Source organism: Pelodiscus sinensis, chromosome 7 (genome assembly GCF_052426305.1).
Source record: "Pelodiscus sinensis isolate ZL-2025 chromosome 7, ASM5242630v1, whole genome shotgun sequence".
NCBI classification, from domain to species: Eukaryota; Metazoa; Chordata; order Testudines; family Trionychidae; genus Pelodiscus; species Pelodiscus sinensis.
Window position 1 is genome coordinate 67,301,963 of NC_143058.1, and position 15,071 is coordinate 67,317,033.

Sequence of the window (15,071 nt, forward strand, 5' to 3'; positions counted from 1 at the left end):
GCCTAGTAATAACAATGTTTGCAACTAAAATGGTAACTACCATATATGCTTGATAAGCTGAATTTCAAGCAATCAAGAGCTTATAAATTGGTCATAATTTTTACAAGCTTTTTTTTAAACTTGGGGCAGGCGGTTGGCTTATGAACAAATGGGCTTATGATTGATTATGTTATGGTAATTCATTGTACAAAGCCTGCAGGAAAGAAGAAGGAGACTCAGATTGCAGGTCTGCATAAATTGACTTTAGTGGCATCTTGTTTTAATCATTAGCTAAATTTTGCATTACAAATTTGATTTCAATCCTTGGTCCCACCAACTCTCCCTCTGAAATGTACATGGTGTCAAAACTTGCTAAGATTGATTTTTTTCTAGAAAATTTGAAGTAAATAAGATAAAGCACTCCAGATTCAACACATGATCAAATTTAAATGACATGCTCATCAAAGTCTTAAACTAAAAAAGAGAAATAGTCTACTGCATTCATCGAGTAGAGATCTAGTGCACAGTACTAACACTTAATTGATAAATTTAAAGAGCTATAAGCATTTTAAACAGCATTATCTAAATGGGTCAGTGGAAGTTACAAAGCGAATATCTACTCATCAGTCGCTCTAGAGACAGGAGAAGGAGGCAGCAGCATCTAATGAGAAAAAGCACCTTGATTCTCTCAGTCTTCTACACAGAACACGGGGCAGCAGACACGGGGACGATTAAGAGGTTTTTCCTGGAGCACTACCTACAGGTTACTTTTCCCCCCAAGCTCCCTCCCATTCCTCAGTACTTTGCACAGCATCTCCTTCAGTGTAAAGAAAGAGAGAAATTGGAGAAAGCAGAAGGCTTGAAGGGAGGGTATTGGATGATTTTCTCTTGCCTCCTTCACGCTGGCCACCTCAAGTCTCTAGGAAGCAAGACAACAGCAAACCTAAAGAGGACTGTCAACTTCCTTCCACCTCCACTTTCAGCAGTCTTAAAAATCAAAGGCTGAGGAATAATCTAAGGCGTGTTAAAGATGAGAATGTCCCAAGGCTTTGAGATGCTGCCCATTACCCTTATAAGCCTCACATGGCGGTGGGAGTCCTAGGAAGCAGGTAAGGCCAACAAAGGCACGTCTCACCAAAAGTATCCTAAGACTCTCAGGAGGTAGGTGTCACATATTATGCAAACTTCTTCTCAAGAAGAAAAATCAAAATTTCCCCCTCTCCCTGCCCAATGAAAATGCACTTGTCCTCAAACAAGTTTCCTGAAACATCTGTACCCAAAAAACAGTTGAGGATAATGCACATATTTCATCTGACACTCATGCACATATTTCATCTGACACTCAAATTCCACAGTGCACAAGTCTCCCTTCACCATGGCCATAAGCGACTGCTTCACTGAGTGAAGTCTGAAAAACCATAGAGACCAGCCTCCTCAATATTCTCTGATGGCACAGTGCTCAAAAAGAAAACATGCAGCAGGCCTAGATCCCTTGCACAAATAATGCCTCACCCTGTTCCTACTGAAGTCAATGCCAGTTTTCACTGATTTCAACAGGGACAGGGACAGGGTATAGCACAGATTAAAAAAAAAGAAGTTATGTTTACACTATGGGCAATATAATGGTCCAGCTATGGCTGTGTAGTAATGCTGGCACATCCATGCAGATACAACCCATAGAAATGAGGTATTTAGAAACACTATCTCCCAGACAGTAGCTGGTTGGATAGAATCTTCTTCAGTCAACCTTGCTACATCCCCATGGTACTCCGGGGGCGTGGGTTTTTCACATCCCTGACTATCATAGCAATTCCAACCTAAATTTTAAGTGTAGACCAGGCCTGAGAAGCTCCCCATCAGAAACTGAACAACAATTAAAGGCTCAGTAGTTGCATGATCAGCCCACTAAATCACAAGTTCACAATACCTAGTTCTTGTTGATGTTTCAGTACAATTTCTTCTTTTTCCTTCAGATTTTGTTCTTTAATATGCTCCAACTCAAACTGATGTCGGCTCTGCAGAATTGCTACTTCCTGAGCACGCTTATCATTAAGCATCTCTCGTAAATCCACAAGGGCAGTTTCTTTCTCTTTTCTCAAGTTAGACTGCATCAACTCCAACTGAGATGTGTGCATATTAGTCAGACTTAGTCGTAAAGCTTCCAACTCAAGATTGTGCACTGTCTACAGGAAGGAAGAAAAAAACCATGATTTAAATAGACTATACCATTTTTCTGTACCATTTTCCATTATTGATACACCCCCATATTTATTGCTTTCTTTTTCATATGAAACATGTTCATGGGTCAAAGGGGAATAGCAGAAAAACAAGATTCTAGTTCTGATCTGACTTGCAAAAACTTTTTATTAATGAATACAGTCTTTACCATCTCTCCTTCCAGTAGCACACACTGTGTGATACTATATCCAAACTGTTAGGTTTATCCTCCTCCTAAGTTTATCTGCTGACAGAAAATGCCTGCCAGCTATCTGCCTCCATGCAGCATCTTCAGAAAACAATGAAACAAAAAGAAAACTGCAAAAATACACATTAATTATCGCCCAAAGCATTGCTCTAAGTTGCCACTTGCGTCCTTCAAGTCCATAACAGTGCATCATACATCACAAAGCTGTCACTGGCTACCATCTGATAATATAGCAGAGTGAATAACTAATATCTGAAATGCTGAAATAGAAAATATGATGAAAATACACATTCTTTTCTGCTGCTCACCAAGGAGTTCTGAAGGATCTATCAGTGAGCACTAGCAGCAATTAAGACCTGGTCTACACTAGGAGTTGAGGTCGAGCTAAGCCACATTAGGTCAATTTTCTAAACAGTGAGTCCACACCATCAACCCCTTTCGGTTGACTTTAAGGGCAGTTAGAGTCCATTTCGGTACTCCTGCTTTTCACGAGGAGGAACGGTAAATTCACCCTTGATAGTCAACCTTAGGGTACTGCAGACACAGTGCTGGGGAAACTGATGTTCTTGGCCACTGGGAGGTATCCCACAGTGAGTACACAGGAAAAGCCCTGGAATTTCACTTCCTGTGCAGCCAGCGTGGCGAGCAAACCTCCAAGCAGGCAGCGCGCCTCAGCAGCACGCCTGACCGTGAACCCCCAGGCTCATGAACGAGCAAAAGCAGGGAACGTGCAGGGAGATCCTGGATGTCACTGCTCTGCGGGGAGAGGAATCAGTTCAGGCGGAACGAGGAAGCAGCGAAAGAAGCGCCGATATCAATGCCGAGATTGCACAGGGCACGGTGGAATAAGGATACACCGGGGACGCCTGGTGGCGCTGCGTGAAAATCAAGGAGCTGAGACGGTCGTGCCAGAAGACAAAGGAGGCGAGCGGACGGTCTGACTCGTCACCACAAACATGCCACATTTATGAACAGCTCCATGGGATCCTAAGGCGGGAACTGACCAGTATCCCAACCCAGTCTGCGGATGGCTCCTAAGGAGCTCCTCAGGCAGCAGCGTGAAGAACAGTGTGAATGAGGACAAGGAGGAGACTGGTCGGCAGGTGAGCGGAGCATCCCGTCCCACCGACAGCTGGGAACTTTTAATAACTTTGAAGCTGATCCCCTTCTCCTAGGACATCTCCAAAAAATCACTCAGAGGTTCTCCTCCATCCTTCTCACAAGGTCTCTGGGGAGGCCGGCCCTATTCCACCCCTCATGGCAGGACACCTCTCCACACCAGGCCAGCAGTAAGTGCTCTGCTGTCACTGCAGCATGAGGTCCCGGTTACTGGCTGCATTCAATCAACATCTGCTCATCACTCTGTGCGATTCGAAGATGATTAATATCACATATGGCAAGCTAGATGACGCAGGGAAAGCTGCTATTACAAGTGATACCGCAGCAGTAAAGCTCCGGTTGCTCACCCCCAATAAGGCCTGGTTTAAACCCCTGCTGTGCCGCCATGCCTGGCTTTCCTTCCCCTTCCTGTCTGCAAGCTCCTGTGGGAAGACAAAGTCACACTTTCCTGGCAAACGGGAGAGTGCCGAACACATGGTCATTACACAAGGTCTTGATCTGTCCTGCCACCATCTCCTCCCCACCAGGCTCGTTCCCCAGCCAGTTCCTTATCACATCTGCCACCAAACCAAGTCCAGCTGCTCCCCTAAGATCTCTGTAGTGTACCTGCTGTATAGTGGGTGCTTACAAGTGACCTTTTTCCATATTACATCCCCATTGTTTATGGCAGACCTTCCTTTATGTGCCACAATTAATCTCCGGTGAATCTGCCCCTCACTCTTCTTCCTAGCAGGTGCAGCAACAAAAATGGTGCATACCAATGGTGCATACCAGCTACCTGGCTAGCACAAATCCAAAGATCAAAAAGTACCAGGATGACATGTTCAAGGAGCAAATGCAATCCACCCACTTGGACAAAAAGTGATCGAGTGGAGGAAAATGCTGCTGAGGGAGATGAGAGAAAACCATGAGGACAAGATAACATGCAAGGAAAGCAAAGTAAAAACACATACTCGCCTTAAACTTTGTAAAGTCGGGTGCCAGAAAATCAACCTTAAATAATCTGATCTTATCTCTCAATGTAGACAAGACCTAAGCTTTACAATGGAGTATAAAGTTTCCATTCTACATTTATACAAATATATATTGCATATATTAAGGGATTAGACACAAAATTAAGTGCATCCCATGTATATCTAGAATTAATAGTTATTTAGAGGAAAAAATGAATTTAGGCCTTTGATCTGCAAAATATCATCAATGCGACTACTCACATACTTATAATTATATATCTGTATAACAGCTAACAAGATCAGGTCCTCCGCCTATACATTCAAGTAACATTACAAATGTCTTATATAGAGTCAATGAATATGTAACAATTAAAGGTCCGTGGACTGTTTAGAGGAGTATTTCATGTTTAAATTCAGAGTTTATCTAGTGTAGCCTACTTAATAACAAACAGTAAAACCCAGGAAATGGGATGTGATGCTCTGACAAAAAAATAAATAAATAAATAAATACTTTCAGGACAGACTGGACTTCCCCAATCTGGGACTCGCTAATCCAGGAACATCTCTTGTCCAGCAGGGCCACCACTGTTGCTGGACTAAAGAGCCCTGGAGGCTAGGAGTGGGAGTGTGCCATGAAAACATAAGGGCTGGGGAACATAAAAACGGCCATACTGGGTCAGACCAACAGTCCATCCAGCCCAGGATCCTGTCTGCCGACAATGGCCAATGCCAGATGCCCCAGAGGGAGGGAACACAACAGGTAATCCTCACGTGATCTCTTCTCTTTCACCCACCTCCAGAGAAACAGAGGCTACAAACACCATTCCTACTCAGCCTGGCTAATAGATTCATGGAGGACAGGTCCATCAATGGCGATCTAGGTCTTTTTTTTTAACCCTGTTGAAGTCCTAGCCTTCACCGTATCCTCTGGCAAGGAGTTGCACAGGTTGACTGTGTGCTGAGTGAAGAAAAACTTCCTTTTGTTTGGTTTAAACCTGCTGCCTATTAATTTCTTGGTGACCCCTAGTTTTCATATTGTGGGAATAAGTAAATAACTTTTCCTTATTCACTTTTTCCATACTAGTCATGTGTGTAAGATTAGTAAGGCATGATTTCCCTTTACAGAAACCATGTTGACTTTCCCCCAACAATTTATGTTCATCTGTGTCTGACAAATTTATTCTTTACTATAATTTCAACTAATTTGCCCAGTACTGAGGTTAGACTTACCGGTCTGTAATTGCCAGGATCACCTCTAGAGCCCTTTTTAAATATTGGCATCACGTTAGCTATCTTCAAGTCATTAGGTATGGAAGCTGCTTTAAAGGATAAGTTACAAACCACAGTTAATTCCACAATTTCCCATTTGAGTTCTTTCCGAACTCTTGGGTGAATGCCTTCCGGTTCCGGTGACTTGTTACTGTTAAGTTTATCAATTTGTTCCAAAACCTCCTCTAATGACCCCTCAATCTGGGACAATTCCTCAGATTTGTCACCTAAAAAGAATGGCTCAGGTTTGGGAATCTCCCCAATATCCTCAGCCATGAAAACTGAAGCAAAGAATTCATTTAGCTTCTCCGCAACGACTTTATCATCTTGGAGTGCTCCTTTACCATCTCAATCTTCCAAAGGCGCCACTGGTTGTTTAGCCGGCTTCCTGCTTCTGATGTGCTCAAAGAACATTTCACTATTACTTTCAGTTTTTGGCTAGCTGTTCTTCAAATTCCTTTTTGGCCTTTCTTTTTGTATTTTTACACTTAATTTGACCAAGTTTATGCTCCTATTTTCCTCATGAGGATTTGACTTCAGGCAGCAGCAGGACTGGCAGTGACCAAGTGGCACTAGCAGTGGCAGGGCGGCCTGGCAAAGAAACCCCAGGGAACTCCCAGCAGCAGCGGGCAGGCATCAGGGCAGGAAGGCCCTGACTGGCCAGCAGCAGGGTGGAGAGTCCCAGTCTTAGGAGCCCTAAAGAGGGGCAGCCATCAGGGGAGCAATAACCTCCCCTGGTCTAGCAAATACCCTGGTCTGGGACCAGTCAGGTCCTGACCATGCCAGACCAGGAAGGTCTAACCTGAAGTAAAGTTATATATGATGAATTACCTTCGTGCATTTGGTAAGACCTGGCTGAAATAAGATTAAGTTTGAGTTTGATTTTTTGCCACACTTATCAATTCTCAATACTACAATACATACAACTCCTATTTGGAAACTAAAGAGGTTATTTTGAGGAGTCCAGTGACACTGGGTAAAACTCTACCTTACACTAGAATTATACACAAACCTCAAGTGCAAAAAATGCAGATCTATTGATTAGTACAAGAAAAATACGTATTAACCTCGTACTCTTTGCCTCCCTCTCTTCATTACCAGAAGTTACCGCATATCCTTATTTCTCTTTGTCAATATAATCAAACTTTTTCCCTTCATAAATGTTTTAAATGTTGGCAGTTTTCTAAAGAATAGCTAACTGGTAAGGGACATGACAGACTGAGAACATTGGAGTCCCTTCCATAAGAGATATTTGCTGTCCTCTTAACATAACACTTCCTAATGTTTCCTCAAATGTAATTTTTAAACCTAGCACAAGTCTTTTGTCCAAAATACAGCTTATCATTTATATAGTAGCCCAGTGTCTGAGAGTCTGTAACGCCGAAATGCTGGCTGTTCCCTCTGGGCGGCGCTGTTGCCTGAAACGCTGGCTGTTCCCTCTGGACGGCCCGTGCTGCATGCGGAGTGCAGGGCCCAAACGGTCGCTTGCTCCCCCACGGCAGCCCAGCTGAGCGGCGCAGAAGTCAGCCGAGCGCCACGGTGGGAGGCGAAGGGGAGCGAGGCGGTGACGTGCGGCGTGACAGCGGCTCCAGGCCCCGCCCCCTGACTGTGAATGTCACCGCCCACTCCCCTTCGCCTTCCGCCATGGCGCTCGGCTGACTTCTGCACTGCTCAGCCAAGCCGCCGCGTGGGAGCAAGCGGCACAAGCAACCGTTTGGGCTCCACACCCCACATGCAGCACGGGGAGCGCGTAGCCCAAATGGCCATTTGGGCTCCACAGTCCCCCGAGAGGCAGGAGGGGGAGGAGAAGTGAAAGACAGAGAGAGAGGCAGAGGATTGCTGGGAGAGAAGGGGGAGGAAGCAGGAGGAGGAGGAGGAGGAGGAGGAGGAGATGGAGAGAGAGAGACCGGAGGCTCAGGAGAGACGACCAACGTGGAGGAGAGACCTGAAAATCCCATCTTATGACTAGCTAATTGGCTAGTTTTGTTAGAAAAGAGGCTCTTCTTTGCAAGCAAATTAACTATAAATTTGACAGCTAAGGAAAAATTATTTTCCTAAATAAATTATTTTCCTAAATAATTGCGTTGCTTACACACTGTACCTGTGACTGGAGCTGAGCATGCTGCATCTCTGTTTTATATGTAAGTTCCATTTGTTGCTGAAGTTCATCCAATAGTTGCTGCTGTTCCTTAATTAGTTCAACCCGTAGCTCCTTCATTTCTTCTTCATGTTTAAAAATTAGTTCCGCAATTTCACGATCATGTTCTCGTTCGTGAACCTCGAGAGAAGAGAACAGCACAGCATTTTTACTAAGTTATGGACATTTTACACTTTTGTTCTCCAGCATTAACAAGCCATTAGGACACTAGTCTCCAAGTGAATAAAGTTATCTTTACTCTTGCAAAAAAACACCCACACCCACACACACACACACACACTCACACCCACACACACGTACGTGTTTAATTTCCGGCTCTGAAGAAATCATTTCATTTTCACAGAAGACAACTAGATAGTCAGCAAAAGCTTGTGACCAAAAAAATACCTTTTTAATTAATCCTATCTGTTCTTTTCGTTCCTCCTCCAACTTCTGCTGTTTTTCCACATTCTCTTTTATTTCTACATTCAGCTCTTCTATCTGAAAAAAGGGATCACTTTTTTTGGCACTTACTATTCACCAAGCATTCAGAAACACAAATCCTAGCATTGTTATCAGAGCTACCTACCTCTTTCTGGTGTACCAGATTCATTTTAGTTATTTCAGAAAGATGCTGTGATGCCATTTTGCTAATTTCCTCTTCATAATATCTCATCTCAGACTGTACCTCCTGCATGGCTTGTGCAGACTTCTGCACAGTCTCCTGAAGACGATTCTCCAATTCGACCTGAAGCGTCTTCAAATAAGCAACTTCTTCAGTCAGTTTATTTTCTTTCTGGATGTATTCCATTTTTTTGGCCTGTATTTCAAAGTTAAGTTTCTGAAGTTCCAAGTTCCTGGATTTCAATTTCTCCTCAAACTCCAATCTTTCGCACTCTAGCACTTCATCAAAGTTTTTCTTTTTCCTTTTAAGATCATATATGTTTCTTTCAAGATTATCTTCCAGAGCTTTTTCTGCTTTTATTAGATTCTGTTCTGCTGCACACAATCTTTCTTGTAAGGTTATATTCTCCTTAAGTGTGAGTGCTAAGCTTTCTTCTTTATTATTGATTTCAACTTTGAGAGCTTTCTGTTCTTTCAGTAATGCCTCTTCTAACACGGTTTTTTGACCAAGAAGTTCAGCTATAGTCTGGCTTTTGACCTTCTGAGCATCAAGCTGGGCTTGCATTTGATCCCTTTGGCTTTGTAAAGCAGCTAGTTGACGTCCAAAAAGGGACTGTACTTCATTTGTAACTGAATCAGAGGCAGTTTTCTGTTCTTGAACTTCCTTCACTAATTGCTCCTGAGCCCTCAATTGCATCATCAATGTTTTTCTTTCCTGGTCCAGGTCTTTGATCATCTCCTGCCAAGTATGTGACTTTGAAGCCTGTATTCCAAGACCTAGTTCTTCAATACAAACTGTCAGATCTCGGTCTTCACCCTGCTTTTCCAGAAAGTTTATTTTATTTTCAAGCTCTTTCTCCTTCTGTACTTTTTGATCAAGTTCTTCTTCACAACGAATCCGTGCATCTCGCTCCTTGTTCAGTTCTAAATGTGTCATGGACAGTTCAGCTGTTGCTTTTTCCCATTTTTCAAGAGCTTCTTGGGTCTCCTGATAAGATTTGTTAAGTGCTGATTGATGTTCACTGAGCTGCTTTATTAGCTCAACACATCTCTCCATCAAACCGGCTTTCTCTTGATCCCTTACCTCCTCACTGTCACTTATTTCCTTTCGCAGCAAGAAACCACCTGACAAACATGAAGCAAAAATCTCAGCTTCTAGCTCTATTTCATCAGAAGACCCTTGATGTACACTATTAAGACACGTTTGTTCACCAGGGCCAAACATCAACTTATCTGTTGTAGAGTCCAAGTTAGGTTTTAAAAAGATGTTGCTATTTAGCACAAATCTATCAAGCCTGCCCTCTTCAGTGTCAAGAAGTTCTGAGTTGTCTGACATGCAGGATTGTTCCTGTTTCTCAGTGGAGACAAGATATTTAGCTAACATGTCTACATCTTCAATCAAAGATCCAAGTTCTACCATATTTTCTTCAGAAATGTTATCAGCTTCATAACTTTTATGGTCCTCCTTCACTTGGATCTTTATATTTTTCTGTGTGTTTTCTAGTTCACTTTTAAGAGAGTCCACTCGCAAGCCATGTTGGTACTCTAGTTCTTCACGAACTAACTGTATTTCACCTTCATGCTGGCATAATTTACTCTGCATCTTTTCAAGCTCTGCTTTTTGTGATTCTGACACCTCCTGTAACAATTTTTCCTCCTGCTCTAACCTTTTTAACTTTATATTGTAGATAGTTATTTCTTCCTCATGCTTATGCTTCAAATCTTTGTTGTATTTTGCCTCAAGAAGCAGCTTTTCACTCAATTCCTGGATGAAGGAGTTGAGCTTTTGGATTTCATCATTCAAATGCTCTTTTTCTTGTTTAGTTTCCTGTGCTTCCTTAGCCTGTTTTTCTGCATTAGTAAACTGTAATTTGAGGTCTTCTATCAAAGCCCTATTCTTCAGCTCAGTTTCAGATCTTTCTCTCTGAAAATCCTCCATTTGCTTTTTAAGTTGCTTGCACAAGTTGTCTCTATTAATTTCTGACTCATGCAGTTTACTGTTTAAATCAATAATTATTGCATTTAAATTCTGAAAATCTTTATTAGAATTCAAAGCAGAGAGTTCTGTTTTTATATGTTGAAGTTCATTCTTGTATTTTTTATTCATCTCTTCTTCACAAGTCTCCTTAACTCTTACTATCTCTTTTCTGTAACAGTCTTCCAACTCAGTCCTCAAGTCTTGTAACCGTTTACAAATATCATTTTCATGATTTGCTTTCAATTCTTCAATATGTTCCTGTTCTTTCACCCTAGATCTACCAATTTCGTCTTTTAACTCCCTTATCTCTGTGTCCCGGAGAGAAAGTGTGTGTCGTACAAGAGATAAATTAGACCTTTCTGATGTAATTAAATCTTGAAGATCCTTGATGGTTTCTTCCTTTTCTCCTATATTGTTGTACATCTGTTGCATTGTACTACTCAGATTCTCTTCCATTTGTGAAAGCAGAATTTCTTTATCTTTGGCATTCTTAAAAATAAAAAGTTACACATGAACCGAACACCCAAATACTTCCATTTCTCTGAAATTTCCAGTTTAATATCTCCCTACGAAATAAAAAATTCCCTTCAGTGGAAGGCTTGCAGACCTGTCCATGCCAAGGAGAAAGCTTGCCCTTAAGAATGGGATGACTTACCCAGTGACTTATTTAGAATGTGTTTAAAGGAAACATCTCCACTTCTACACTCTTTTCTAACATCACAATTCTGTAGCATTAGGATGAATGCATATTGGCGACTGTGGTTCAACATTACTCTTTTAAAAACGGGTTTTTTATATTTTTTCTTTAGGACGTCACTGTAGGCAAGTGTTAACATTGCACAGGTGTTTTATCTGTGCATCATATCAGGTTTAGGTTTCTTTTAAGTATAACCTTAGCTGAATGTCTTAGTTTACAATGCTTGTTATGGAGATACTTAAAATACTCTTGCAATTGCCTCCTGACCCCAAATCACTGATTGGTATTCTCTGCTTTAAATCCAGTGTAAGGGTTTTTATTCAGGAATTCCCTTGTATTTTACATTAACCATAAGAACATAAGAACGGCCGTACTGGGTCAGACCAAAGGTCCTTCTAGCCCAGTATCCTGTCTGCCGACAGTGGCCAGCACCAGGTACCCCAGAGAGGTTGGACCGAAGACAATGATCGAGCGATTTGTCTCCTGCCATCTCTCTCCAGCCTCTGACAAACAGAGGCCAAGGACACCATTTTATCCCCTGGCTAATAGCCTTTTATGGACCTAACCTCCATGAAATTATCTAGCTTCTCTTTAAACTCTATTATAGTCCTAGCCTTCACAGCCTCCTCTGGCAAGGAGTTCCACAGGTTGACTACACACTGTGTGAAGAAGAACTTTCTTTTATTAGTTTTAAACCTGCAACCCATTAACTTCATTTGGTGTCCTCTAGTTCTTCTATTATGGGAACTAATAAATAACTTTTCTTTATCCGCCCTCTCCACACCACTCATGATTTTATAGACCTCTATCATATCCTCCCTCAGTCTCCTCTTTTCTAAACTGAAAAGTCCCAGTTGCTTTAACCTATCCTCATATGGGACCCGTTCCAAACCCCTAATCATTTTAGTTGCCCTTTTCTGAACCCTTTCCAAGGCCAAAATATCTTTTTTGAGGTGAGGAGACCACATCTGCACACAGTATTCAAGATGTGGGCGTACCATAGTTTTATACAGGGGAAGTAAGATATTCTGTGTCTTATTTTCTATCCCTTTCCTAATAATTCCTAGCAACCTATTTGCCTTTTTGACCGCCGCTGCACACTGCGTGGAAGTTTTCAGAGAACTGTCCATGATAACTCCAAGATCCCTTTCCTGATTTGTCGTAGCCAAATTAGCCCCCATCATACTGTACATAGAGTTGGGGTTATTTTTCCCAATGTGCATTACTTTACACTTATCCACATTAAATTTCATTTGCCATTTTGCTGCCCAATCACTGAGTTTGGTGAGATCTTCTTGGAGTCCCTCACAGTCTGCTTCTGTCTTGACTATCCTGAACAGTTTGGTATCATCCGCAAACTTTACTACCTCACTAATGAACACTAAACAAGAAATGTAAAAGGACTGCTACTCATGACACTTTTAATCACTTGAACGCAGATAAGTTTTTTAAAAAACTTTTAGAGCCAAATGCACGAACATATATTAGCTGCTCTGCCTTTGTCTGAACGAGCGTTAAGCACTAAGGATGCTAAGGACTAGTCGACTATCCGATAAGCATTTGCTTATCGGATAGTCTGTTGACTAGTGATTCCCTCTCCCCACCCCTTGCTGCCTCTATGAGATAGAAGCAGCAAAGTGGGGGAAGGTTGTACTTCAAAGCAGCAGCACTGCACAGCTGAGCTGGGGATCAGCTGTGCAGCAGCTGCCCCTTTGAACCACCACCTTGGCGTTTCAAAGATGCAGCACCCTGGAGCCCAGGGTCAGCTGGGGACTCCCCAGAACCTGCAGTCAGATGATAAGTTTTTTGTTTGGTTGGTTTTTTCTAAACTTTTAGAGCCAAATGCACCAACTTTTTTAGCTGCTCTGCCTTAAGTCCCCAGCTGACCCCAGGCTTCACTGCGCTGCCCCTTTGAAACACAGAAGCAGCGTTTTAAAGGGACAGCCACTGCACAGCTGACCAATAGAAGCTTTCACTTATTCTTATGTCCAGACCTAACATGATTCCAGATACCCTAAAAGTGTTCATAAGAACAAAACTTGTGCAACTCTTGAAACATTTTTGTGTAACTATAGAATAATCGTCCTACACTTATAAAGCACCTTTCATCCCGATGTACCAAAACCATCTCTAACAGCTCTACACAAAGGAACATTTCTACAACCATTGAAACAGTTTCGGGCTAAAGCACCTCTACATTATACACCTGTGTAGGTGTAGTAATGAAACCATTACCTACAAATGAAGTTGCAGGGTAAATTTAGACAAAGAATGTAATGACCAGGGCTTGACAAACGGCGGCGAAAGTCGCTCGCCGGCCCCGCACTGCGCATGCCCAAGAGCTGCATTGTGCATGCGCGCACTGCAAATGAACGGGGCGCCCAGCTGAAATCTACTCGCCATGGGCATGAGTAGATTCAATAGGTTGTCGAGCCCTGGTAATGACCAATATTGAAATTAGCTAGGAGGTAATTATTAGCTTTTAGAAAGATTGTTACCAATCCTTAATAATAAAGACCTAGATTTCATGTCTCATCTTAATACCTCCAAAAGAACAGTTATCCTCCTCTAACATGATGCTAAGCAACATGAATATTAATTAATGCACAATCCAAGTGTTTACTGATGGGCTTTCTTCCAAAAACTTTTAAAAGCAACACAGCAAAACCCAGCTTGGGTTGCAAGATCACACTACAAGACTATATTCTAACACAAAGTAAACTGTGACTGGCATATTTAACAGAGTTTTTACCTTTTGAGAAGACTCCAATTGAAGTTCCAGGTCATGTGCTTTTTGATGCATTATTTGTAATTGAGAACTTTGTTCCTTGAGTTTGTTCTGAAATACAGTCATCTGCTCCTGGGCTTGAGACAATTCACTTTTTCCAGGAATTCTACTCTTCAGAAGCTCATTAGCCTATATACAATTTTTTTTAATAAAGAAGGTAAAAGAATGCATTTACCTGTGTAGTAACAGGAGTTCTTGAAGTTTTGTCCAAATGCACATTCCACTTGAAGTGCGCATGCACCCCATGGCTAAAAATCAGAAAGTTTGTGTGTGTCTGTGTGCGCGTACTAGTCTATTCAGCCTATGCATGCACACCTGACCTTCCTCATGCTCTGTTCTGAGAGTATGCAGGGTTGTGTGACATGAACTGCTACTCCTGTTCTTTCTCTACTTCAGAGCCCACAATAGAACAGGAGGACTAGAAAGTGGAGAGAAAGACAGGCGAGTCATGGAATACACATGGACAACATCTCAAAGAACTGCAGTTACTATACAGTGACTTCATGCTTGTCCATTTGCTCATACCACTCTAAGTGACTCCAAAAAAGTACCTTAAGTACAATGGTGTGCTCCTACCTATCACTGATTGAAGACCAGCAGTACTAAAAGAGGCATCTGCCCTAGAAATATTTAACAATGAATAATGTCTAAAAGAACTGTGAATAGGCAGCCTCCCAAACATCCCAAATGGAATTTTTCCTCAGAGCAGCCACACCTGGTTGAAGGAGCCCTAAGATTAGTTGGTGGGACTAGCTTAATTATGTCAGACAGTAATGCAAAGACGGGAGACCGTTTTGGGGTCAGGGGCTGCTAACCCACAGAAAAATCAGTCAGGGGCCACACACAAGTAAGAAGCCAAGTGAGAAGCCCCTGACTGAGAATGAGAAAGACACTCCTCACAGTCTCTTTGCACACCCTGGGGGGGGGGGGGGCGCCTAGGCTAATAGATTGTACTGCTCCAACCCTGCAGGTAGGTGGCAGGGGGCTGGAGTGCCACTGGGGCTCCCCAATGCTGAGCCCCAGGGACTGAATGCAAGCAAGCCAGCCAGTGGCCACATCCGGCCCCCGGGCCTGAGGTTCCCCATCCCTGCAATAATGGATT

At 42.5% G+C, this 15,071-nt stretch overlaps 1 protein-coding gene across 13 annotated transcripts in view; it reads right to left on the reverse strand.

Moving 5' to 3' along the window:
* Positions 1-15,071, reverse strand: part of PCNT (pericentrin) — a 163,737-nt gene that overhangs the window by 131,859 nt on the left and 16,807 nt on the right. For 9 of the 13 annotated variants that reach the window (XM_075934141.2, XM_075934136.2, XM_075934137.2 and 6 more), the window contains exons 5-9: positions 13,934-14,098; positions 8,472-10,973; positions 8,291-8,383; positions 7,847-8,023; positions 1,907-2,162 (exon numbers count right to left, since the gene is read on the reverse strand). In XM_075934141.2, coding sequence (XP_075790256.2) covers positions 1,907-2,162; positions 7,847-8,023; positions 8,291-8,383; positions 8,472-10,973; positions 13,934-14,098 — 3,193 coding nt within the window. The remainder of the gene's footprint in view (positions 1-1,906; positions 2,163-7,846; positions 8,024-8,290; positions 8,384-8,471; positions 10,974-13,933; positions 14,099-15,071) is intronic. The other 4 variants (XM_075934146.2, XM_075934145.2, XM_075934143.2 and 1 more) reach the window with 3 other exon arrangements.